Genomic DNA, 27,928 nt, shown 5'->3' on the forward strand with positions numbered 1-27,928 from the left:
AAACTGGGAGTGCTACACGGAATGATATTAGCATGTAGCTGTGTGTGTCTGAGAATACTTGGCACAAAGTGGTATCAGAATATGCCTGGTGAGACAGGCAGTGCTATTCACAGAATGATATTAGCATGCAGCTGTGTGTGGCTGAGAATACTTGGCATAAAGTGATATCAGAATATGCCCTGTGAGACAGGCAGTGCTATACACAGAGTGACATAAGCACATAGCTGTGTGTGATATCAGAGCATATACCTGTCAGGAGTTGGGAGTGATATATATATATATAGTGATATCAGATTAATACCTGTTTTAGGCTGGTTGTGATATGCAAGGTAATACCTGTTTTAGGCTTGATGTGATATACACTGCGATATCAGAGTATACTAGCCTGACACTGCATGGGTTGATGTTTTGTTGTGGGAGGCTTGGAGTACAAGACAGTGATGTCACAATATGGGCATTTGGCATGCTACACACAGAATAAGATCAGATTATGCCTGTGTGAGATTTAATTACCAGACAGAGTGATATGATAGTATACTTGAATGAGGCTGGGAATGCTACATAGAGTGATATCAGATTATACCTGTGTGAGATTGAAGAACTGGACAGAGTGATATGATAGTATACTTAAGTGAGGATTGGAGTGCTACACAGAGTGATACCAGATTATACCTGTGTGGGATTGAAGTACCAGACAGAGTGATATGATAATATACTTAAGTGAGGCATGGAAGAGTGATATCAGATTATACCTATGTCAGGCTGGAATACAGACACAGTAATATCATAGTATACCATGTGAGGCTTAGAGTGCTACACATAGTGATATCAGATTATGCTTGTGTGAGGCGTTGAGCGCTACACATAGTTATATCATAGTATGCATTGTGAGGTTTGGGGTGCTACACATTGATATCAGAGCATACAATGTGAGGTTTGGAGTGCTAGAGAGAGTGTTATCAGAGAATGCCTGCGTGAGGCTTGGGGTGCTACACAGAGGTATCAGTGCATACATTGTAGGGTTTGGAGTGCTAGACAGAGTGATACCAGAGGATGCCTGTGTGAGGTTTTGGGGTCCTACACTGATCTCAGAGCATACATTGTGGAGTGCTAGACAGAGTGATATCAGAGAATGCCTGCGTGAGGCTTGGGGTGCTACACAGAGGTATCAGTGCATACATTGTAGGGTTTGGAGTGTTAGACAGAGTGATATCAGAGGATGCCTGCGTGAGGTTTTGGGGCCCTACACTGATATCAGAGCATACATTGTGGAGTGCTAGACAGAGTGATATCAGAGGATGCCTGTGTGAGGCTTGGGGTGCTGCACCAAGTAATATCAGATTATACCTATGTTAGACTGGAGTACTAGTCAGAGTGATATCAGAGTATACCTTGTGAGGCTTGGAGTGCTGCACATGGTGATATCAGAGTATTCGTAGTAAGGTTTAGAATGCTACACAGAGTGATATCAGTAGCTGATGAATGTCAGTGTACTACTGTGCATGAGCAGAGAGCATGAGTAGGAGTAGGTTGACAGTCCAGCCCCTTTACACATGACAATATGTATAAGAGAGACAGTTTACATGATCTATGCCTGTTAACATGGAAATGCGTGTGTGTGTGTTTTTTTTTTTTATTAATCTAGTTGGTGGCACACAAGTATACAAGTGTGTCTATATGAACAGTAATTTGGCTGCGCTCGTTAAAGCAAACATTTTCTGCTGGGCTCGTCAGACACAATTAGACAGATTTGATGTTTATTACAATGCAAGTGCTGACTTACGAATTGATCTGCCTGACCTACATAGCGGGTTGACTGACTAATTGTACCGTCATCTGTCATACTGTGCAATACAATGTTCGCTCTGCACATAGGATGGCTATTTCGGGGAGGCATTTTTACTCCAACATGTAGCCCGCTGGGACAGGGTTACAGGGCCAGTGGTTTAATTCTACTGTATATGCACTTGTCACAAAGGTGTTGATATATACTAGTATTGTGCTCAAGAGAGCCAAGGATTTTACCTGGCAAGCTCCACGGTTATGTTAATATAAACGGCAGAGAAGTGTGCCAGCATGATAAAGATGGACACAGGTAAGCTGGAACTGAAGTAGGTTGATTTATCGGCACAATCAGTGCAGTCTCTACAAACATTCCTAGCTGTCTTGTACTGGTCATACAATTTGTCTTAATTATTTAGTTTTTAGGACTCAATTAAACGCTGAGTGTTACGTTACCGAGCATATCTCATATATTGTACATTGTATGTGTGTCATAAACTCCATTCCCTTCGTACAACAAAGAGACATGCATTGAGACTATGTGGTAAATGAAGAGAATGGATATGTGGCTTAAGTTTATAATTGTTGTTTATGTAAATGAATGCATTAAACAAAATTCTGATGAGGTGGCCCAAGTTCATTTTAACTTGAGTATGTGCTTCAGATGTATATCTTATTATAATTAATATACGCACATGTAATTCATACATGTTAAATATACGTTGCATGTGTGTGGTTAGGAAATTCAGATTCTTGCCCTGCATGCTTTTAAAGTATGGGTAATCAGACACTGGACCTCAGGTAACTGGGGGATGGGGGGGGGGGGGGGGGTGGAGGAGGGGGGGGGGTGGATATTGGAAGCAAGTAGAAATATGAACATAATTACTATGGGAAAATCAAATTTAAGATATATAGCCATGTTAAAGTCAGTTCTTCTAACAGTAAGGGATTAGTCCCCCACAGAGTGGCTTGTCGAAGGTGCTGAAAGGAGGATGTGTGTCATTCTAATTAGTTGTCCACGTTAAAGCTTTCTAAACACGAATGCGCTGATTGTTTATTGACACGGTGTTTATGTCTCTCTATACGTCAGCATTGATTTGAAGTCTCCTCTGAGATGCCCCACAGCATGCTCACCTTCAGTGATCTGACACTGCAGAGAGCTCTTCTGTGGCATTATAAATGACTTGCACTGCTGTAGGCGTAACAGACAGCCTGTTCTTTCCATACAGGCTGAATACTGTAGGCTCGTGGGTGGGGTATACACATACATAGCAACACAGCTTAATAGCATTGCCATCTTTTTGGGAGTTAATAAACACAGTTCAGTTTCATATTTCGTGAAATGCAATACTGTGATTACAAGCAATAACCATTAACTCAAATTGCTGTATGTTGAGTTATGCTCTTACCAACATGTAGATTTTCCATTTATATCATTTGTGTGGAATGGTGTAATGATTTATTGTGCATAAATAATACTTATATGACAATTAGTTCAATGTTTTCTGTTGGTTTGTCTGTTACAGCTAAAATTTCTATGGATGACTTTGAAGCCAAGCAGGTGGAGTTCAAGCTGTGGATGCTGGAACAGGTGAGTTCTGGTTTTAATACAGATCATTTCAATTATTTATTTGATCGTTGTTTTAAGCTGTACTCCAGCACATTCCACTTAATACTAAGGGTCATGTTTGGCCAGATTTTGTGGCTTAAGTTCAGCTCCAGCCAGCTCATGGCCTTGTGTCATGAGGTTTGTGACTAAGGATCATGTTTGGCCAGATTTTGTGGCTTAAGTTCAGCTCCAGCCAGCTCATGGCCTTGTGTCATGAGGTTTGTGACTAAGAATCATGTTTGGCCAGATTTTGTGGCTTAAGTTCAGCTCCAGCCAGCTCATGGCCTTGTGCCATTAGGTTTGTGACTAAGGATCATGTTTGGCCAGATTTTGTGGCTTAAGTTTAGCTCCAGCCAGCCAATGGCCTTGTGTCATGAGGTTGTGACTAAGAATCATGTTTGGCCAGATTTTGTGGCTTAGGTTCAGCTCCAGGCAGCTAATGGCCTTGTGTCATGAGGTTTGTGACTAAGGATCATGTTTGGCCAGATTTTGTGGCTTAAGTTCAGCTCCAGCCAGCTAATGGCCTTGTGTCATGAGGTTTGTGACTAAGGATCATGTTTGGCCAGATTTGGCCTTGTGTCATGAGGTCTGTGACTAAGGATCATGTTTGGCCAGATTTTGTGGCTTTAGTTCAGCTCCAGCCAGCTCATGGCCTTGTGCCATTAGGTTTCTGACTGAGGGTCATGTTTGGCCAGATTTTGTGGCTTAAGTTCAGCTCCTGCCAGCTCATGACCTTGTGTCATGAGTTTTATGACCAAGGATCATATTTGTTCAGGTATAGTGGTTTAAATCCAGCTCCAGCCAGCTCATGACCATTTGCCATGTTTGCGACTAAGGATCATGTTAGGCCAGATTTTGTGGCGTAAGTCCAGCTCCAGCCAGCTCATGATCTTGTGTCATGAGTTTTGTGACCAAGGATCATGTTTGGCCAGATTTTGTGGCTAAAGTCCAGCTCCTGTCAGCTCAAGGCCTTGTGGTGTGAGATTTAATTCTGATTAAATGAATAAATTAACAAAGTTACTTAGTATTATTTTAATGTGATGGCTTCTCCATTTTATTCACAAGCTGTCAATCTGGTTGAGACTTTTTGAGGATAATACAGGAGGATAAGTATTTTTACAGTTGGTACATTTACACGTTCTGTCTGTCCACAGCAAAATGGATCAATTGACACTTTGAAACCAAGCAAAGTGAAGTCCTTCTTCAAGAAGTTTGTCAAAGAGTGGAACAAGAAGAGACTCCCACAGGTGAGTGCAGCTCTGAAGAAAGGGTGTGGATTCAAATGAGTTCATTTCAGTTGCATGTATACACTTACTAGGTGTGGGGTTGAAACAACTAGGTCTTGGACAGGGAATTTGTTTGTTCATCCGCACTCAGCGCTTGTGACATTAGAGACAATTGTTACTCCGTGACAATACACAGCCGAGTTCCTACATTCTTTGAAGACGGCTTGTTTCCAACAATATGGTCACATGTGGGAAAGTTTGTCAGTAACTTGCCAAAGGTTGGTAGTTTACTACAGGCGATCTGGTTTCCTCCACATAGATTTAATATATAGTGTATTACCTGTCACAGTTGATGTTCAGGTATGTACATGCAGCCTGCACAGATATGAATGAAGTACTGCACATTCAATTTATATGAGCAAGATATAATGTTGCCCCAGTATTTTGACCTTTAAGAATGCACCCAAGTTTCCATCATCTCATCATCTTACCATTTTCAAATCTGGTGAAAATGAATACTTTTGGGATGAGCTATCATCTCCATTGATCCACCAATCCACCTAGCAATTGATTTACTTTTGTCCTTGTGTGTGTTTCACACAGAGATACTATTGGTCCTCGGAGGAGACTCCACCCCCTTCCCGAGCCGGGTCCAGGTTCAGTTTTGCAGAGGACGTACAAACTCCCGACTTCCTCAACTTCCCAGCAGCCCCGGTTGATCTGAGCAATGATGACGTTGACAGCAGTGATGACATTGAAAGGTCTGGATCTTTTTCAACTTTCGGCAAAACGCAGAAACCCGAGGGCCTGAATGATGAGATCACCCCTACACTGCCCAAGAGACCGCTGCTTTCAGTAAGAGGATCCATAAATGGCCTTTTCTGTTATTGTTATGTCATTTACAGCATCTTTCCTTGGTTTATATCTGTATATAATTCAAATTTGCATTTGCTCTGTAATGGTTTGCATCAGATCTTTGCTGATTTTTAATCCTTTTTTCATCAGTTCTGGTTTGAGACCAATGCATGGTTAAATTTAATTTTCTTAAGGAGCATGGGTTTAGAAGCAGAGAAATGTTTCCAGACTTGATGGTCTTGTACTTATGCTATATACATGAAGGGAGAACTATTTGGATAAACTCTGTGGCCTTTTCAACTTGAATAATACATATTGTAAGGTAATTACTATTTGTTGTACTCAGGTTGACAACACAGTTCTTAATGAAATAATAGTAATGAAATATTGCGAATACTTAGTACTCTACACTTTTCATAGACGTCTGAAGAACTAGATCAGCGCGTACACATATATGCATATACTTGTATGATTTATACATGTGTTTTCAAAAAATTGTTCCAAAAATTACAAACCTTCTAAAGGCAGACAGTGAAAAGGAGGTAAAATATGAGAGAACATAGGTGTCTAGATGACACACTTAGAGTAATCAAACTGCGACATTGATTGCGTTATGGTTGGCCTAAATGATGACATATTGAGTAGACACACACAATCAAATCTGCATGAGTAGACATACACCTTCACATCTGAAATGGCTATGTATGAGTAGACACACACCATCACATTTGAAATGGCTATTTATGAGTAGACACACACCATCACATCTGAAATGGCTTTGTATGAGTAGACACACACCATCACATCTGAAATGGCTATTTATGAGTAGACACACACCATCACATCTGAAATGGCTATACATGAGTAGACACACACCATCACATCTGAAATGGCTATTTATGAGTAGACACACACCATCACATCTGAAATGGCTATGTATGAGTAGACACACACCATCACATCTGAAATGGCTATTTATGAGGAGACACACACCATCACATCTGAAATGGCTATTTATGAGTAGACACACACCATCACATCTGAAATGGCTATTTATGAGTAGACACACACCATCACATCTGAAATGGCTATTTATGAGTAGACACACATCATCACATCTGAAATGGCTATTTATGAGTAGACACACACCATCACATCTAAAATGGCTTTGTATGAGTAGACACACACCATCACATCTGAAATGGCTATTTATGAGTAGACACACACCATCACATCTGAAATGTAGACACACACCATCACATCTGAAATGGCTATACATGAGTAGACACACACCATCACATCTGAAATGGCTATATATAAGTAGACACACACCATGACATCTGAAATGGCTATACATGAGTAGACACACACCATCACATCTGAAATGGCTATACATGAGAAGACACACACCATCACATTTGAAATGGCTATACATGAGTAGACACACACCATCACATCTGAAATGGCTATACATGAGTAGACGCACACCATGACATCTGAAATGGCTATACATGAGTAGACACACACCATCACATCTGAAATGGCTATACATGAGTAGACACACACCATCACATCTGAAATGGCTATACATGAGTAGACACACACCATCACATCTGAAATGGCTATACATGAGTAGACACACACCATCACATCTGAAATGGCTATACATGAGTAGACACACACCATCACATCTGAAATGGCTATACATGAGTAGACACACACCATCACATCTGAAATGGCTATACATGAGTAGACACACACCATCACATCTGAAATGGCTATACATGAGTAGACACACACCATCACATCTGAAATGGCTATTTATGAGTAGACACACACCATCACATCTGAAATGGCTATTTACCTTCAGCAAATCAGTTGATTATGGTGTCCAAGGTTATCCAAATGGTCTTCTTTTTCTTAACAATTCATATCTTTTGTTGGAATCTTACTTTGGGGTGAAGGTAATCTTGATTATCCTATTTTATGATATTTAATATTTGCATGATTTAACCTGTATACACTGTAAATGACCTAAAGTCCTGCCCATGGTTATGTCGCTCATTTTGACTAATTCTGAGTTTTTAGAAATTAAGATTAGATTAAGTTTTGAGGTTTTAAGTTATCTTGTTCCAACTGAAAAATGTAACATATCAGCACCAAAAAGAAATTGTTTGGCAATTTATTTTCGTCCTAAAAATGCTCTTATGTTTTAGGTCATTTACAATTAGGTTTCATTTTCCTATATTTCCATATACATGGTTGAAATGCATGAGGTGTCTGCTTCTTTTTCGCCCATTTACATGCACAATATTAATTTTGTGACTGACAGTGACTGCAACAAAAATGTTCTGCTCTTAATGTGAAGGTGAAAATTGTACGAAGATTTTGTACATATTATATTTCATGTGTTGGTTTTGTCTGTGTGGGATCTGTGAAAAGTACATTTTAAAATTTAAACCTATTGAGTGAACAAATCAAAGATAAGATTGGAAGTAGTGTTACGCAGCCTATTGCCATTTGACCAATTGTGGTGGTTGTAAGGATTAAGTACAAGGATTAATATGGGCTGAAAAGCCTGTTAATTTATTAAAATATTTTTCCTGAAGTCACTTTAGCTCACTGTCAGTCACATCTAATTTGCATGTGAGACTGTTATGTTGAAGGGTCAAGAAATGTTTAGTACAAAATACATATCAACTGAGACAGCATTTCTGTTTTATTATGATATCTTTTTTTTATTATGGTATTTATTTTTTATTAGATAATACTATCTGAAGAGATAATGTTTTTAAAACCTATAACTCCAGAGGTAGTAAAGGAGTTGTGCCCCTTGCCATTCTGAATTACGCCTTCCCTGTTTATCGTGCAGGTGTAGACTGTGTACATTGTTCATTGATCTTTGGTGTCAGCAATCATTGAATGCCATTGACGAAATCAAGGTCATTTTGTATGGGGAAAAAAGATCCATGACAAAGTGTCACATTTTTACCATGGGAATATATTTTAGTGGAGAGATTAAGTATCAGCTCAGGCTTTATTTGGAGGCTGCATGTTTACAAATGCTCACTCAGATGATATGTATTCGTGTAAAAATGAACATTTTCTGCCCCTTTAGAGTATGAAGCATGTATTCTCTGCTTGGTTTGTGACTGTTTGCCTTTCTTGATCACGACCTTGACCCCACTCTTTCTGGACAGGCAGTCTTCCCTGTGATTGATCCCTCACGCGAAAACTCTGCCAGGGTGAGCCCTACTGTCAGTAAGATGATGGCTCAAGCTGTGGTCATCTGCGAAGATCATGTAACCCACAGTGACCCTCCAACACCAACCCCAGAGGTAGTGACCACCGTCCAGTCTGTGTCTGTGTGGAGATGCCTCAGTTGACAGATAAAGCAGTCATTATATTTCATTATATTATATTTAAATTATTACACGTTTAAATCTCTTGGTCTTTGTGAGGAACATCATACCAGTGAAAAACATGGCTTGTTTGGGATATTCTTGGTTTTATAAGAGGGCTTTGCAAGTCATTCATTATTCAGTTTTCATATTTCATATGAAATATATATATATATATACATAGTGATAAAGTGAGGTGAATTTAGGAAAGATCAACTTAACAATTAGTGCACTGCAGCAACAAGCTGTTGACAAGTTGTCAGAAACTAATGTTTGCCTTTTGCAATGCCTTAAATGATTATAAATTACATATCTAGACAAGATTCTTCCAGTTACTTCCTTGCAAGGTTCTCTCAAAAGGTTAAATTGTTAAGTCACTTTACATTCAAATACACTAAATCTATGCTTCGAAACAGACATTCATATACCATCAACCAAAAAGGACGTTGCCAGTCAAAAATTGTAAGGCCAATTCTCGAAACAAAGTTTAACACAAAATACCAAAGAACTAAGAAAGTATATAAATTACGAAAATAAGACAGAATCATACGAAGAGAAGTGGTCAACAGTTTTCAGTGATGTAGGAAAGACGCAAGGCATGTTCTAGGCGACTGAGTGAAATCAGTATTCGAATTGTGCAACATGCTAGAATATCAAATGTGTATCAAAATAAATGTCTCAGTTGCGCTTTGATTGCCAGTGTTCATATATCGAATTCAAAATGATGAATGTACGGCCCCTAGCCCGTGTTAAGCACAATTCAACATGATGAATGTACGGTCCCTAGCCCGGGTGAAACACAATTCAGCACAATGAATGTACGGCCCCTAGCCCGGGTTAAGCACAATTCAACACGATGAATGTATGGCCCCTAGCCTGGGTTAAGCACAATTCAACACGATGAATGTATGGCCCCTAGCCCGGGTTAAGCACAATTCAACACGAATGTATGGCCCCTAGCCCGGGTTAAGCACAATTCAGCACGATGAGTGTACGGCCCCAAGCCCGGGTTAAGCACAATTCAACACGATGAATGTACGGCCCCTAGCCCGGGTTAAGCACAATTCAACACGATGAATGTATGGCCCCTAGCCCGGGTGAAGCACAATTCAGCACAATGAATGTACGGCCCCTAGCCCGGGTGGAGCAGAATTAGGCACAATCATGGAGCAGAGCCACAGAGATTCTGAATGCTCCGTCCATATTTACTTACAAGAGAATTGTACTCATTGTAAATTAAGAATGAAGGCGTTTGATGGAATAACTTTGATGCACAAGTTTCTGCATTAATAACTTGTCACGTTGATTGAAATCATCAAGGATCATGCAGGATCTAACAATTGCTACAAGGTGAGATATTTACATGCCATATGCAGGACCCTTTGGTATATTGCTGTCCAAGTATGAAGGATAATTTACTATGTCAAAATTGAAACTATCTCTCTTGTCAATACAGTTTACATTCATCTAAGTCGCACTCTAATATTATCACTTGTTTTCACATGATCATATCACATACAGTAGGGACCAGTCTGCTAGCCAATCTCCTATGCCTGCCTTCAGTCAAGCCGTTGACCAATGAGGTCACATATAAAGTGACGGCATACAAAAATTTATGCATGCAACTAGTGTAGAAAAGATATAACATGGTATTAAGGACACATTTTTTTCATGTTTCAACTTGGTTGTGTTCAATTGAACTGAGTTTTTGAAGATGTGCAATAAACCAGCTGTTAAGCATATACTGTGAATAAACACTACTATACTGTGACATTTGTTTTTCTAATAATGCCTTGAATGGTAAAATCAAAACCTTTAATAATCAGCTGAAAGTGAAGCTTTGCTTGGTAATGTTGCAGTGGTTTTAAAACATTGCTATGTATGGCTTGTTTGGCTTTAGTGGTAATGACAAAATATGTGCAGTTTTTAGATTGCCTACATCAGAGCAAGTAAATATATGTGATCATTTTAAATTATATCATCAAGGTTTTTGTGTTAAAAGGCATGAAAAGATATAATCTTAACGTAATTGCTTGCTTGAAGTCTGCTACTGAAGTACTCTTAATACATATACTTTAACATTTTCATTAACATAAATTAACATTCTAATTGCCAATTTTGGTAATATGTATATGTTGGTGCTTCTTGTATATCTTTGACAGAAAATACACAGGACTTATTTTTTAATGTACATGATTCAAGTTCTCGCTACTTTTTGTTGCTTTTTCAGACCTCCCCCCTAACCTGCCCTAGCCTGTCCCCCCAAAGCCCCGTCCTGCTAACGTATGAGCACTCCCCTGGGATCATCAACGGCACACTGAAGGAAAGATACGCAATAACACCAGACAACAACAACATGTGAGTCAGCGGTTTTGGAATGCATTAACAGATAGTTTTGTATATTTGCCTTTTGTGGAATCTGAGATGAAATTAAACTGTGGGATACATGATCTCATTTGTCAACCTGCATTGTGTAATTGTCATCAAAAGTTTCAGTGTGTTGATTGCCATATTAGGAGGAAGTATAGTCCACATATATATCCTGAATCAATTTGATTGGTGGATCCTGCCTGAAAATTTGTCATCTGTACAGTCGTGGGATCATGATGTGATATTTTGGGGGCAAATGCCTGTAGTAGTCATTCAGGATGTACTTTTGGGATGAAGGCATTCCGTAAGAGAGTTGGAGAATATCTACAATGGAATATCTGTATGTAACTATGTTTCTGTATAATTTCAATTTCCACAATGCTTTTATTGTTTGGATCACTAAAAATTTGGCTGCACAAGTATAGTGTGTGTAGCGGGGAAGTGGGTGTGAGAGTGGGGCAACTAACATATGAGGTCGCAGGCACAAATACAGCTGTCACTGGTTAGCTATGTTAAACACCAAGTAAATAAATAATATAATTAAATATAGTTACATGTTAACGTGGCTCTACAATATTTTGCAGGTCAGTACTTAGTTCATAGATTTCTGATGAAGTATTGATGACTAGTATTGTTTTGTTTTTTATTTTCCAGAAAATTGAATGAAAGCAGTGAAGTCTGTAATGCAGAGGAATCGAATTACACATGTATGGAGAATGACGTCCTGCCAGGGGAAGAACTCAAAGTCACAGAAATTCTGGAAAGAGCCATTCAAGACGATCTTCTGCCATCTGGGGAGCTGACTCCAATAGCAGAGGAGGAATCTAGTGCACATGACACCAAGCATGTTGTACAAATGCAGACTGTTGTGGAGGCCCTGCAACCAGTGATGGAAGACAGAGATGTAACAGTTGAAGGTCAACCCAAGGTGAGCCAAAGTGAAACCTCGGTGGACACGACATGGAAAGTCGTAGATTCTAAAACTGAGACTGGACAGATTACCTTCAGTGGCTTACCCCCACCTCCCAAAGAATGGAAAATGGACCCAATGGGCTTGACCCACACAATACTACCAACGGCCAGGCCAGTCAGTCAGGAGAGGACAGTAACCACAGCAGAGGTGGTCACACATCCAGATAAAATGTCTGAAGAAACAACCAAAGTTATCAAAACAACAACCATAACCACTGTGGAGCAGATCACTTCAGGAGGGAAGACTGTTGAGGCAGAACAAGTTTCAAGAGTGGCCACTAGCCCAACAGTAAAGAGTCCAGTCATTGCTGTACATGACAATCAGGTCCTACCTAGCCCTGTACAACAAGGTGGAAGGACTGAGAAGATAGAAGCACAGGAAGTTAGAGGCCCTGTTTTGCAGGAGCCACCAGTAATACATGTAACTCGGGAAAGAGAAACTGGTCGTAACCCGACTGTGACCAGTTCAACCACAGTGACACGGGAACAGATTGTGCCCAGCCCCAGTAATCAAGGAATTACTGTGATTGGTTTGGAGAAACTTGAACTCAAGCCATCTGTCATCACAGAACAGTCGTCCCCTACTACTTCACCTCAGCCGAGTTCTGTTAAGTTTGTGGCACAGGAGTTGAAATCTCCAACTATGAAGGTAGAACAGCCAGTTGTTGTTGTTCAGCAGACTTCTGTGGTGTCAAATGCTCCGACATCAAGTTCTGTTGAAATGGGAAAGGTTTCTGAACGAGATATTCCTGTTGCTGTTTGTCCGCCTAAATCTGAAGCCAAGACTGTGACTATCCAGCCAAGGAGTGTGTCAATTCCTGAGACCTCACATGTCACCTTAGCTCATCAGGAAATGCACTCACCAGTGTCTAAGCCTGAAGTACTGCTGCCTGAGCAGCCTTGTATTATGGGTACAGAACTGAACTACACTCGAGTTTCACCAGACAAAGAAGTTCATGTCATGAGTACAAGCGTTGATAAGCAGCAAGACAGGAGGGATGTGATAGAGGTCAGTTCTTCAAGACAGAATGTTGAGACAAGCTCCCTGTCATACACAGTGACTTCGCCACAAGTGGAAACCACAACTGTAGACCATATTGTGGTCACCCGATCTACACCTCAAGTGCTTCAGACACAAGAAACGAAGAACACAAACCCGATCTACAGAGAGCATGCTGCCGTAACAAGCCACATTCCAAGACCTACATCAAAAGGAGCACATCTTCCATTGGTTCTGCAAGAAAGCACCACTGTCACAAAGGCATCGGTGTCTCCCACAAATAACGTGACTAGAGAAAGCATTCGGGCAGTCAGACCAGCGCCACCTCCACCAGAAACCAAACACAAAGTGACCACTGTGGAGAGAAGAACAGTGAGCACTTCGTCTGCATCACCAAGAAATTCAACAGAGATCAAGCATGACGTGACAGAATCATCTGCAGAGAGAAAGAGAGGACCAGCTTTGTCGCCAATCATTGTCAGTGCTTCAACTGTTCCAATGCTTTTCCAGGATGCCATGAAGCCTGTTGAGCTAGACTCCACACACTCTTCAAAGGTTTCTACATCACCGCCCAAAAGTGCTCCGATGAGGTCACCGCGTTCTCCAGATAAGCCAAAACCAGCTCCAAGACCCAGTAGCTTGCGTTCTCCAACCTCTCCAGGGTCACACATCCCTGTGGCAGTGAAAGCAGAACCCGTCAGCCCTGCAAAGTCTCCTAGACAAGAAGCGGTGCCTCCACCCAAAGCGCCTAGACCGCAAAGTTTCCGATCTTCTACGCAACTGATAATGCCACGAGCCCTCCTCCCACACAAACTTCTCCACAAGGCAGAATTGTATCTCCAACTACTCCTAATAGTACAAGTGCTTCAAAAATACCACCTCCTAAAGCTCCACGACCGCCAAGTCACCTGTCTCTTCTAAGGTGGTGACATTTCCGAATGCAGCCATGCATACTCACCAACCACAAGTGGTACAACATAACGTTATCCCCAGATCAGTGGGGCAAACATCCCCTTCTGCCACACATGCTGTCAGGTCCTCCACAGTTCCTTCCCCAGCCCATGCCAGCCCGGCTCCCACAGTGGTTCCAGAGACGCGAACCTATAGCAAATTCATGTATGAACAACCAAGCTTCTTGGCTGCAAGGGCCGACAACTCCCGCAGGAGTATGAGCAGAATCAACTTCACTCCTCCAAAACCAAGTCCAAAAACAAGAATGACAACATCCTATATTGAAACTAGCCCAGCCATGCCGAAAGAGAATGTCATGAGTGTTTCCTATTCGGAACCTTCATCGCTGAGACAAAACCAGTCGGATCCCTCATTACCGGATAACAGAGCAGACAAGAACAATAACATTCTCACAGCCTTCTCAAGTAATTGCAGAAGATGTCAGGGACTGTCCAGCCTAGAGAGGAATGTGATGACAGATTATAACACCAACTACTCAGGCGGTCCTGAGGAAACCAAGGAAGTGAATATGATGAAAGTTTGGTAAGGCCAGAGCAGACGAGAACAACATTTGGACCAACCTTCATGAGGCTGTCAGGGATCGGCGAAGCATGAGTCGTGTCGAAGGTGTGAGGTATCAGCAAATGCAGAGCGTTCAACAGCCTTCAGAGCCTATCTCGTACAGGCGAGAAGTTCATGCGGAACAAGAAAGCCCAATCCGTTCCACGGTCAGACTCACGTTCGGATATCGTCGAGTTCGGACCGTGAACGAGATGCTAACGCAGCCAACGTGGTAAACAAATATTTAACGGAGATAAAAGAGAGTACACATGTAATTTCGTCTTTAGGTGATGCCACGCAACCTGAGAAAGCTCGTCCTCTATCTCAAGGTGAAAGGGAGGCTATTCAAATGAGGCAAACCGTCCGGTCAAATGTTGATCATCAGAATGTAACAAGGGAGACGACCCGCACGACGTACGAAGTCTCACATTCCCGCGCACCTCTTTACGGGGACGTCCGCCTATAGGGAGAACGAAGCAGCCTTTCAAGAGCGACAACCTCCTCCACTTGCTCCTCGGCAGTACTCATCACTTCCAAGGAACAACCGCGGTGTTGCGATGGGGGCTGTTGTGGTAGAAATGGGAGCAAATCACCCTGCCAGAAGCCAGCTGGAGATGTCCCGCAGCAGGAGCAGCTATGCAGGCTACCCTGTGGGTCAGGAATTGCACACTCCAGGAGACGGGCGAACGTATACAGGTCATCCCGTGGGTAACGAGTTCCAGACCCCACGGGACCGTAGAAGTTATGCAGGTTATTCCCCTGGTTACTCTCCCAGCCAGCCAGGGGTTTCTCCTGGACAACAAGGTGTCTCCCCCAGCTATGTTTTCTCAGGGCATCACGGTCAGAAACACCTGAGTCTTCCTCGGAGCCGCAGCAGCTACGCCGGGACATCCGCGCCTTCGTCACTTACTCCGGAGGAAATGGCACGGCTCCAACAGGTGTTGAGAAGTCCAAGGTAAATTACACATTACATTATCTATGCCTCTTTGGTGCCTTGTATCGTGATTATTTAGGGTATGGCCAAAGTGAACTAAAGTATATTTCTTGACAATCTCTTCCAATAGCAAAAATATAATTTTTGAAATTCAGCTTTAGAGGGGTTGCATTACTTACATTTTTCAGCCATATTGGAGTATTATGACTATGACATTCCATATTAACAGGACTCCAACATGGCTGACTAGCTGTTCTTCCACTGTGGTGATGTCACGAGCAACCCCTCTATTTTACATGGCAGTTTTAATTTTATGTAGCGTAAGATAGCCTTCAAAGAATTGTTAACTTCTCATGACTTTTGTGAACTTATTGGGCTGACTTTTTGTTTCAGGTCGTGAGTCTGGAATTCTCAATGCAAAAGAAGTAAGAAGTACTGCCTTGCAGACTGCTTTACTTGGGATAAAGACTGTGTGGAATGAGATAAATACATTATCCGCTTGTCGCGTTATCCACAAAACAAATCAAGGTTTAGTCATGGTGCATATGGTAGCATTTCGTTTTGGTGTGTCTTGTGAAATAAGTTGGTTTATTGTTATTTGAATTACTTGCGTGGTCTGAGAACATGAACTGAAAACGAAAAGAAAAAAGGGATCTTCTCGAAAGCGGCCAAGGACTAAATAACGAACGAGAGGCCGGGAAATATTTCGCTTTGTGTTGCCAGTGCAGTTTTCTGTGCACACAATTCTTGTTCATGGATCGCTCTTATATTAGTCTTTTAAAATCATTTTTTTTCAGCCATTGCTTTTATGTCTTAAGTTTAATTGTTAGTAGGCCTATGCCAAAAGACAAAACATAGACCTCGTCTGTCGCTTCAATCGTAACCCCCAAAAATCTAACAACATTGTTTAACAATTTGTATTTGAACAACATCACTGGGTTTGAAAAATATGAATAATGGAGAAAGTGAAATGTTTCAACAACGTTTCAGCACGAAGAGGTGTTCTGTGGTGGGATACAGGCTTATATGCATGAACTGTAGAATAACCTGGTTGTGTTGTTACAGTGATAAAGGATCTTGCCGTTTCGATGGTTTGTGTTATGCAGATGCTTATACTTGCCACACGGATTGCACATACATACACGTGAGGTGGTAGGATGGGGTAGCCTATATAGTAGATTTCGGTAGCTTGAAATCAGGTGTGGTACAATTTCATCATACGTTTAGTTGCTGGCAGACAAATTTAATCATGTCTCGGTGTAAAATGCCCAAAAGAATTAGATTTAATAGTTGATATACGAAAGAAGGTGCTTTGTTTTTTTTTTGTTTTGTTTTTGTGTTGGGCGAATCCAGAAATAAAACCCACATGGAAGGGAGACAACTCCCTAGTTTCCCGAGTAATTCAGTCTTTTTGCTCCATCGATGCGTGATATCTGTATATATATATATATATATATATATATATATATATATATATATATATATATAGTCCTGAGTTTGATTCATATGAAGCTTCATTTTGCATTTGCTTTCATCTGACACATCTAAGAATTTCGCAGTGCTATTCCTTTCGTATATGTTTCACTGACTCAAGACTGGTACCATTACCTTATAGCCACTTTTAGATGCCAGACTGAATACTTCTGGTAAAACCTCAGTAAGAATCATTTGTCTTAATAAATTAGTGCCATATGTGGAAATGTGAGGTTACTAACTGTATATTACATATACTGTTACATCATTGGGTACGGTATTTTATAGACTTGTAGTGTGGTTTCTTGAAGGTGCCGTGTGATTTGGCCAGATATATAGGCCGAAAAGTGTAAGCGTTTTTAAGTGAAGTACGGTTGTGATTGCACTAAGAAATGTACATATTTCCTCTAGAGTAAATGTAACAAGTAGATGAATAGCACATATTTGCTGTAAATACTTCCACTGTGAATCGGGAAGGGGACAAAACTAATAATACTCGAGAAGATAAACGGTTCATTGCGTTGTAATCTTACGGTAATGTTAATTGCTATGATTTTGTCTGCTAGTGTGTTGTTTTTGTTCTTCGTTTTTTTTAAAATCAAAATATCGCTTCTGTTTAATGGGCAACCTGACGTGATGGAAATGATCTAAGCATAATTTTCTTGCCACATATAAATTAGTGTCATTGTAATTAGGTTTTATCATTTGTTTATTTGCGGTTTAAGTTTTCTTTTCCATTTTTTAAAACTTTTTTAAACGTAAAGCTGGCCTTTTAACACTCATAGTAGTAATTATGCTATTGCATTGCTATTCTGCATCTCCTTGTATAAAATAACTTTCAAAAGAAAGGTATTTTACCTCACCTTTTACAATTCTTGTGTAAGGAAGCACTGTGATACAAATCCTCGAACAAAATGCCTTTTTGTTAAACTCTTCATCGGTGGACTTGCTATTGCTTGTTGTTGTTTTTTCATATTGTTAGAGCTACGTGTTGGCACCCTTTGTTATTTGTCATCGGTCTTGAATTGTTTTAATGTTTTGTGTTACAACATCTTATTTTAGCTATCGGCTTTCCTGACATATGAAAAAACTTTCAAATAAAAGCATCTTGGATATGCCAGCTTTTTAGTCACAACGTCTTCGGTCTTTCTTTGTAGGCACATCAAATGTTTGGCGAATTAAGGATAATCTAGACAACATGATCAGTTAGTTTTGAACAAATTATGACTGTTCGAGTTTTATATGATGACGATCGTTTTCTGTTTATTTTATTTATTTATTCGATTGGTATTTAGAACCCGCACAGAAGACGGTACACGACGATCATCAGGTTTACGAATTATGCACGTAGGAATGCGCGGACAAAGCCGCAGCCGCTACGGCAGGAACAACACTAGGGTAAGAGCTCATGGAATCAGCAATCTTTTTATGTAAGGCCTGTATACAGCTTTAGAAAATTTACAGCTTGTGAAATATTCATTTGTCACATCTGGTATGCAGAACTTTAATAGGGACCATGAGCCACAATTTATCTGTATGGTTAATGCGGGTTACAAGTGCGAGTTCTAACTTGGTGTCATGGGACAGGCCTTGTTTCCGCGCTTGTACTGCTTGTGGGGCCTTGGCGACGATAATCTGTCGTGTAGCCGTTTTCCAAGTCTAACGTTCATGGAAAACCATACGCTTGTCCCCCAGCTATATAATATGCACATTACGTGTACGTCACAAATAGGACAGTTCGTCAGTAACTTGCCAAAGCGTCCGTGGTTTACACCAAGCACTCTAGTTTTCGCCACCCGTAAAACTGACGGCCATGGTATAAGTGAAACATTCTTCAACATGGCCTTCAGCATGCAGTAATCAAATAAATAACTGATTATGGCTTAACGCCACGTCGATCAATAAATGACCAAATTAGGTTTGGGTCTGGGCTAAGTGAACTTCTGACGGTAGTCTAAGTCAACTGTTAATATTTAACTTAAATTCCTCAAGGTAAATCACAATTTTGGGAAGTGAAATGATTTGAAGTTATGACTTAAGACAGCTTCATCGCGTCCTGGTCTCTAGGGGGTGGTTCCACCCTTAGCCGAAGAAATAGGCAGAAAATACACAGTAAATATTAAATGAATGAAAAATATGACTACATACTGACTCAGACTACATACTGGCTCAGTCAACATACCGGCTCAGACTACATACCGGCTCAGACTACATACCGACTCGGACTACATACTGGCTCAGACTACATACCAGCATAGTCAACATACCAGCTTAGTCAACATACCAGCTTAGACTACATACTGGCTTAGACTACATACCGGCTCAGTCAACATACCAGCTCATACTGACTCATACCAGCTCATACTGACTACATACTGGCTCAGTCAACATACTGGCTCATTCAACATACCGGATAAGACTACATAATGGCTCAGTCAACATACCAGCTCATACTGACTCATACCAGCTCATACTGACTACATACTGGCTCAGTCAACATACTGGCTCATTCAACATACGGATAAGACTACATAATGGCTCAGTCAACAAAATGGCTTAGACTACATACCGGCTCAGACTACATACCGGCTCAGTAGACATACTGGCTCAGACTACATACCGGCTCAGTCTACATACCGGCTCAGTCAACATATCGGCTCAGTCAACATACCGGCTCAGTCAACATACCGGCTCAGTCAACATACCAGCTCAGTCAACATACCAGCTCAGTCAACATACCTGCTTAGACTACATACCGACTCAGACTACATACCGGCTCAGTCAACATACTGGTTCAGTCAACATACCGGCTCAGACTACATACTGGCTCAGTCAACATACCGGCTCAGTCAATTTACCGGCTCAGAGTACACACCGGCTCAGTCAAGGGAGAATAAATAAATATGTCCTGATGCATCCAGCTGGGTAACATTTCATCCACGGCCATGTGATTACACCTGGGAAAGATGTAGATTGGATACTGAGGGCGTTGATGATATGATTTCTTGCGGTTTGGTAGTGGCAAAATAATAAATATCCACTTTCTCACGTTCTTGTTGTACATATATAGCCGCATCACTGCGCGGCAGTTTGTACAGGTTTCCCAACATGAAAATAACACCGCGCGATTTTCAGGCAGTAACATGTTATGTATCAAACAAGGTATTTGACACTGCATGACTTGACCACCAATTGCAAATGTTATTATCGGTGCATGTAATCACCTGTAATGGAATTATGATGCTTTCAATGTATTTGTGCTGAGTGTTATGTGCATTTAGATGTAGTTTTGTGAGAAAAAAAAGGAACAATTTTTAGGCCGAAGAACCTAATTTAAACTGAATTCTCAACATCTTCACATTATAATTCACGTCGAAAACATCGAGAGAATTTTGATTTCAGGGAGCAACTAAAATATCGAGCAATCGTATTGGCCGTCAAACACTGTGGGATACTGTGCCAATTTTATGTCGGGAAAGCAAAGAATAGACCAGGACACACACACACACACACATACAAACCAACAAAAAACATACAGCATACCGAGTAGTTCTGTAAAGAACGTTATAATGGTGATTCGGTGTTCTTTGCATTGCATTCCATTCTATTAGGGTGGCACTTTGCCAAAACCCTACACAAATGAGGCGCTGTGTAGGACTAAAATAAACGACGACTATTGCTTATAGCCACGCATGGTTGCTTGTTCACCAGTCTACCGCCCTCGTCCTTAATTGACCAGCCACATAAACACAGAAACAGCGTACAGGCAGTACACTTTCCCCTCACAACCATGTAAAAGACTATACAGGCAAGACATCCGGGATAGCCGGGGATTCCCCACATTTCATGGACTAGAAGACTTTCCGATGAGTACTGTGTACCGTGTACCATACACATAAATAAGAGAAGTAACTATATGTATATAATAAGAGAAGTAACTATACATATATACTAAGAGAAGTAACCATACATATATAAGAGAAGTGACTATACGTATATAATAAGAGAAGTAACCATACATATATAAGGAGTATACGAGGAGTGACCCTACAGCTATAACTTTTACAAGAGAAGTGACCATATAGGCTAAAACAAGAGAAGTCACTCTACATATATAATTGTTACAAGAGAAGTCACTCTACACATATAACTGTTACAAGAGAAGTGACCTACAGATCTACATGTATCAAGAGAAGTGACCCTACAGATATAACAAGAGAAGTAACACTACAGATATAGCAAGAGAAGTGACCCTACAGATATAACAAGAGAAGTGACCCTACAGATATAACAAGAGAAGTGACCCTACAGATATAACAAGAGAAGTGGCCCTACAGATATAGCAAGAGAAGTGACCCTACAGATATAACAAGAGAAGTGGCCCTACAGGTATAACAAGAGAAGTGGCCCTACAGATCTATCAAGAGAAGTGACCCTACAAATATAACAAGAGAAGTGACCCTACAGATATAGCAAGAGAAGTGGCCCTACAGATATAACAAGAGAAGTGACCCTACAGATATAACATGATAAGTGACCCTACAGATATAGCAAGAGAAGTAACCCTACAGATATAGCAAGAGAAGTGGCTGTACAGATATAACAAGAGAAGTGACCCCACAGATATAGCAAGAGAGGTGGCCCTACAGATATAACAAGAGAAGTGACCCTACAGATATAACAAGAGAAGTGACCCTACAGATATAACAAGTGAAGTGGCCCTACAGATATAACAAGAGAAGTGACCCTACATTTATTTATATAACAAGAGAATTCATATAACGACTCGGGATCGAAACTGGATTTCCTGCATTCTGAGGAAGTTGGGGCGGAAACTAATCATTACGTTGCGCAGTCTACGTGTTTCGGGTTACGAAGACTAAGACCAAGCTTACATAATTACCCACATGGCGTAGGGGACAATTTACTTTTGTACTGCCTCATTGGCCTCTATAACAAAATTATAACACTGGAGTCATGCAGTGACATTGGATGAGGGAGTTTATAACATTTACTACGTAAAATGATTAGGTTTCCGAAAACTGAATAGGGTCGAGAACAAGACGGAAACATATCGGCTCTGTGTTCTTTCCGCTTTATTTCTCGAACGAAAATATTAGTTTCCGGTAAAAGAAACCTGAAAAGCCTTTGTCACAGAAATCTGTGCTGCCATGCTAACTCCTTCGGCCACTGAGGCCTCCAGGCTGATTTCATTTTGACTGATTTCTATATTTGTCTCAATTACTGTCACATTTCTTACCAAGAGCAATATTTTCATATGATTCTAGTAATTGAGAGCCAGGAAGTGTAAAACTTCTAAGATATACCTGAAGGTATACGCAACAGTGAACACAGACATTTATCCTGGTAACATATATTTGTAGACATACGCAATACTGATCACAGAAATAAACCCTGGCAACATATACTTCTGGGGACACACAGTAGTGAAAACAAAAATTTACCCTGGTAACATATACTTGTAGGCACACACAACAGTGAACACAGAAATTTACCCTGGTAACATATACTCGTGGGCATACGCAATAGTGAACGCAGAAATATACCCTGGTAACATATACTTGTGGGCACACACAATAGTGAACAGAGAAATTCACCCTGGTAACATATACTTGTGAGCACTCACAATAGTGAACACAGGAATTTACCCTGGTAGCATAACTAGTGTGCACACACAATAGTGAACACAGAAATTTACCCTTGAATTAATAAATTTACTCTTGACAAAAAGCATGTATACACGTATACACGAACAGTAAAAAACAATAATGAAAGTGTTGTAGAGATAAATTTACATGTGTATATGGAGGATTTAACAAAGTGTTCCTAAACTGACGAGTTAAGTGTATAGTGGCAGGGATATAGCTGTCACAAATGACGACTAGATTATGTATATGAGATCATATATAGCGATGTCATTGGTACAGAGAGGGACGTTAACCGTTGACAAATGTGATGCCTGCCTGCAGACATCCCTAGACTTGCCTTATCACCGGTGTTGAAGCCTGACTTCCGCGTACACATGCGTATAAGTAGCTGCTATCACCAATATATGGCGAGCACCGGAAATCGTCTTAAGTGTTTCTTTGCTCAGGTTTAACTACACTTGGCATGTTGCTGATAGCCACGGACTTCTTGCACAAAGCGATATAGGTTAAGTTGATAGTAATTACCATGCCAACATATGTTTTTAACATGTGCCACCGGAGTACACTATAAAAAAAATTACTTACGGTTAATTTTAACGGAAAGTCTGTTGTCTTGGCGTTGCAAGAATGTATTCTGTTAGTGTAACAGATTATTCTTTTACATGTAACACAAACATATATTCTATTCATTCAACATAAATATTCTATTACACTATAACAAGATATTTTTGTTGAATCTGACACTGTATTATACTATAATAACAGAATACATTCTAGCATCACTTAGACAACAGACTTTCCGTTAAAAATAACAGATTAATTTTTTGAGTGTGGTTACCATCAACATAAGCTACGATCGCTGTGTTGTATAAGACTGGGGGTGGTGTATATGACAATCGTACATGCTTTGCAGCGGTGTCGAAAGGCGTTGAACTATTATGTCGAAGAAATCACCTTGCCAAATTTTAATGTAACCCCGTTCGATGTAGGCGTGAAATAGGTAAATCATAATTAATGAATACAGAATGAATTCATTTCAGGAGACCGGCCTACAAAAAATCTCTACACACCCCTATACAGTACATTTTAGGTACACGGCAGATCAAGGCTTTAGATCTTACCTCTGTATATGAAGCTGAAAAAACCAAAAATAATGGCATTTAACGCGATAAATCGGTTGTGTGTAAAAAGAAAACGGATGCAGACGTCCTGCAGTTTATAGTGATTTTGCACATTTTGTTTTTAAGATTTGAACTTCGCATTTAATTACAGCACGTTATTTTGTACGGTGAAAATGTGTATTGCTTACAAACTTAACTGCCGAGACATCTAACTTAAATGTTGTGAGTATACTGTTGTACAAGTCTTAATTTTACCCCTTTTACTATTTATACCGTCTTGTACGTGGAAGGTGTGTAATATATACATCGCACATATTTCGTATTTTCTCGAAGATCATTTCTTACTCACAGAGGTGTTTCCTTTTTGTTTAAGATTTCGTTAAAGATTATGATCTCAGTCTAATGTAAAATGCCAGAAAGCAGGAAGTATGTAATTCTTGTAAACTGAGTGAAAAGTTATAGGGTTGACCGCGTATAATTTACATAAATTAGAATGAATCCCACTCTCAGTAACAGTACAGCGTATTACACGTAATACTGTGATAGAGATTAAACATCGAGAAAGGATGTGAAAATTATCCTTTATAGGACGATTGCACAATTAAATTTATTCCGTAGAAATGAGTTTTGTGGACTAATTATCAAGCTTGCCTGCGTTCAGATCGGGTTTACAGGAACTTGTATGTGTTTCAACTTGAAAATATGCACGAGTATATAGATATATAACCTACCTATGAAATATAGTCAACTAATCGGTCAACATTCTCGTCCACAACATGCGTTTTATAGTCGCAGTTTAACATACTCTCAGTATATGGACATGATGTTCCACGTGGAACATAGCAATCCCCATGTGCACCGTGTGCATGTCAGTCATTCCTGCACTCGTCGTCTGATTGGTTCGGCTGGAGGGGCGGAGACTTTCAGTACTTTTTACAAGTACTACACAGGTCTGACACTTATGGCACTTCAAGGAAGCCAAAGTCCAGCCAACATAGCCAACTACAGACTTATTCAGAGGAAATTTGGCCAGTGACGTGCGCGACGTTTTTTTTGAGGAAGTCAGAGCGCGCGTCTGGACAGTACTGATGTATAACTGGAGCTGTGAATAGTGGACGATATAGAAAACAGTAAATGCGATAGAGACTCACAGTCCGACTAAAAGCACGGCCATACTGGACAGGCATGGCTCGGATCTCTGTGTGGAGAAGAACAGTCGCTTGTTTTGTGATGTTACTTCGACTCACTCAACTAAGTAAGTATTTAAGCAGGTTTATGTATATGCATATATATCATATATGTGAAGATGGAAAAAGGTGATTTCCTGCGCTACACCGTTTCGGTATTATTTCGCACTCTCGTGTCATTGCTATTACATTGCTCTTTGTAGGTTTCGTTATTTCTGTTATGTATTTTCCTATAGCGTAAACTGGATATTGTTGACTTTTGACCCATATTATTTAACCATATTATTCTCAAATATGCCTTATCATCTTCTTTTAACCCAAATCGTCTTAATATCCACACACTGCCAGTGGTTTATCCTCTAAACTGATGCCTTACTTCGCGCTCTTCAAACTCTCACCTTATTTCATTTTATTCGGATCCACACCATCAAACCCGTACCTTATTTAATCTTCCTCAAGCCCACGTTTATTTCATCTTTTTGAACCTATGTCATCTTTCACGTTCTTATAACCAGCCCTTTATTTCATCTTCTTCAAACCCACGCCTTAAATATTTCACTTGTTCTAGAGAGTAACAGACCCGCTATAGTTAATGTACCGTATATAACAAGACACAGTGACGCTATTAGCCAGACAACTGCATTCTTCTAAACTGGGTCACGAACACGTTTGGTGTGGAAATATGCCTTCCAGAGCAGATATGTATGTATAAAGCACAGGTAGACTTGTTTATCATTTATGAACTACTACTGAACTATTAAGTGTTGTCTGCTAACAAGAAATGAGTCCTCTCACTTTTTTCTTAGGAATATCTACTGTGATGACATCTTGTTCTTCGGGCGATATTTGAAATATTCAAATACTGAAGCGGTTATAGATTAAAGCGCTCTGGTAGGCATTGAATGAATGCAGCGATAGACATGAGTAATAGACTTATTGATGTCACGAGGATATATGTGCCACAAGTGATATAACGTCACGAGTGAAATTGCCGGGAGCGACATAATCGCCACGAGTGATATAAACGTCATGAGTGATGTATCGCCGGGAGCGACATAAGCGTCACGAGTGATATAAACGTCATGAATGATGTATCGCCAGGAGCGATATTTCGTCGGGAGCAAGTGACGTTTCGCCACGAGTGATGTAACGTCACAAGTGACGTACCACTGGGAGCGACGTAAGCGTCACAAGCGATAAAACGTCACGAGTGATGTTTCGCCGAGAGCGACATAACCTCCACGAGTGATGTAACGTCACGAGTGATGTATCGCCGGCAGCGGTATTAGCGTCACGATGTATTAATGTCATGCATGATAAATTTGGAAATATGGTCCATTTTTTAGAGTAACTAGTAAAGACGAACGTACATGATTGTCTACAAAAAGTACTGGAAAGCATATTATTCGACCTATATTATTAAATGATTTCATTCTACAATTATTCATTATCATCAAGTAATTAATCGACGGAGTTTCAAGGAAAGGGTTCTTTGTCCGCAATCCACGTTTATGAACTTCCTTTAGAGGGGCTGCACTTAATCATTCATGAAGTATATAGGGAAACAACGCAAACTATGTTAAGGTAAACACTGACGTATACAATCTCAATCTTTTTCTCGAAAGATCTATTATCATAAGAAACACACACCATCACAATATTAACTATCTTTTTATATTGAATGTATTAACTTGTTTTCTCTTTAGAAAATTTCTTATGTATTGCTATGTAGAACATGCGTCACATTGTATTAAGTAGAACTTATCATCAATACAAAGTATATCGAATTAAAGTAATACATTCTCCTCGGGGACCATACATTGCCTGTACATATATGAATAAGCAAGCACTTTGAAACTCCTCTTTAGTTTTTCTTATTTTACTGTTGAATAACGACATACCCACTTATTACTTTCGCAAGTTATCGGCGAACATTCCTCGTACTTCCATATATGGAAGTCATACTGGTGGAAAACAGGTGGTCTTCAACGAACGTTTAAAGGTGACAAATAATACAATCTTGGTTTATTTCGGAAGACGTGTGAATACAGACCTAAGCTACCATAGCCGTTTTGTTTGAACCCGTAAATAAACCGTTACACATAGGCCATGTTAGTCTGCTGGTTTCTTTGTATGACATGTAAGGGTCAAGAAAGTTGAGACAGGAGGAGGGCGAAGGGATCGGGAAAACCTGTAACCGGGCCTGTACTCCAACACAACCCGACCTCAGGGCTCTGTATAGGGTTCTTGTAAGGACCGTAGCGTGAAGTCAAGCTTTTGAATGAAGTCGATCGACAGATGAAATATTTACAGTCCAGACTGGAGTGTCAGTGTTTTGCTGATGCGCTATCTTTTCGAATGTACAATACGTAAATTATGCTAACGTGCTAGATACTGAGTAGTCAAATGCAGGTCAGTGTGTTAACCATACCCCTTTGGTTTCCTTAAGCCGTATATGTTTTACTTTAGGCTTGTACAATAACAACTGTACATGGATCGGCACAGATTACCTGCGTAGGTACCTACACACTATACCTGTGTAGAAACACACTTTACCTGCTTATATATATCTGCACAATAGACATGCATACGATACTTGCTTATAGATACCTACACACTATACCTGGGTAGATGCACACACTAGACCGCCATAGATACACGCACTAGATCTCCATAGATACACACACGATACCTGCGTATAGATACCTACACACTATACCTGTTTAGAAATACACATGCTACCTGCTTATAGATAAAAACATGCTTCCTGCTTTCGGATACACACACTATACCTGCTTATAGATACCTATAGACTTT

At 40.3% G+C, this 27,928-nt stretch overlaps 2 protein-coding genes across 5 annotated transcripts in view; both read left to right on the forward strand.

The window, feature by feature from the left end:
• LOC135473593 (mucin-2-like) overlaps positions 1 to 17,003 on the forward strand; it is a 49,449-nt gene extending 32,446 nt beyond the window's left edge. For 3 of the 4 annotated variants that reach the window (XM_064753463.1, XM_064753455.1, XM_064753478.1), the window contains 7 exons: positions 3,309 to 3,373; positions 4,546 to 4,638; positions 5,221 to 5,472; positions 8,673 to 8,810; positions 11,104 to 11,231; positions 11,898 to 15,682; positions 16,055 to 17,003. In XM_064753463.1, coding sequence (XP_064609533.1) covers positions 3,309 to 3,373; positions 4,546 to 4,638; positions 5,221 to 5,472; positions 8,673 to 8,810; positions 11,104 to 11,231; positions 11,898 to 14,136 — 2,915 coding nt within the window. In that variant the 3' untranslated portion in view covers positions 14,137 to 15,682; positions 16,055 to 17,003. The remainder of the gene's footprint in view (positions 1 to 3,308; positions 3,374 to 4,545; positions 4,639 to 5,220; positions 5,473 to 8,672; positions 8,811 to 11,103; positions 11,232 to 11,897; positions 15,683 to 16,054) is intronic. The other variant, XM_064753471.1, reaches the window with a different exon arrangement.
• Positions 17,004 to 24,900: 7,897 nt separating this feature from the next.
• The window catches only part of LOC135462115 (dual oxidase 2-like), a 34,956-nt gene continuing 31,928 nt past the window's right edge, over positions 24,901 to 27,928 (forward strand). The window contains exon 1 of the mRNA XM_064739475.1: positions 24,901 to 25,179. Coding sequence (XP_064595545.1) covers positions 25,110 to 25,179 — 70 coding nt within the window. The 5' untranslated portion in view covers positions 24,901 to 25,109. The remainder of the gene's footprint in view (positions 25,180 to 27,928) is intronic.

Source organism: Liolophura sinensis, chromosome 1 (assembly GCF_032854445.1).
Source record: "Liolophura sinensis isolate JHLJ2023 chromosome 1, CUHK_Ljap_v2, whole genome shotgun sequence".
Lineage (NCBI taxonomy): Eukaryota > Metazoa > Mollusca > Polyplacophora > Chitonida > Chitonidae > Liolophura > Liolophura sinensis.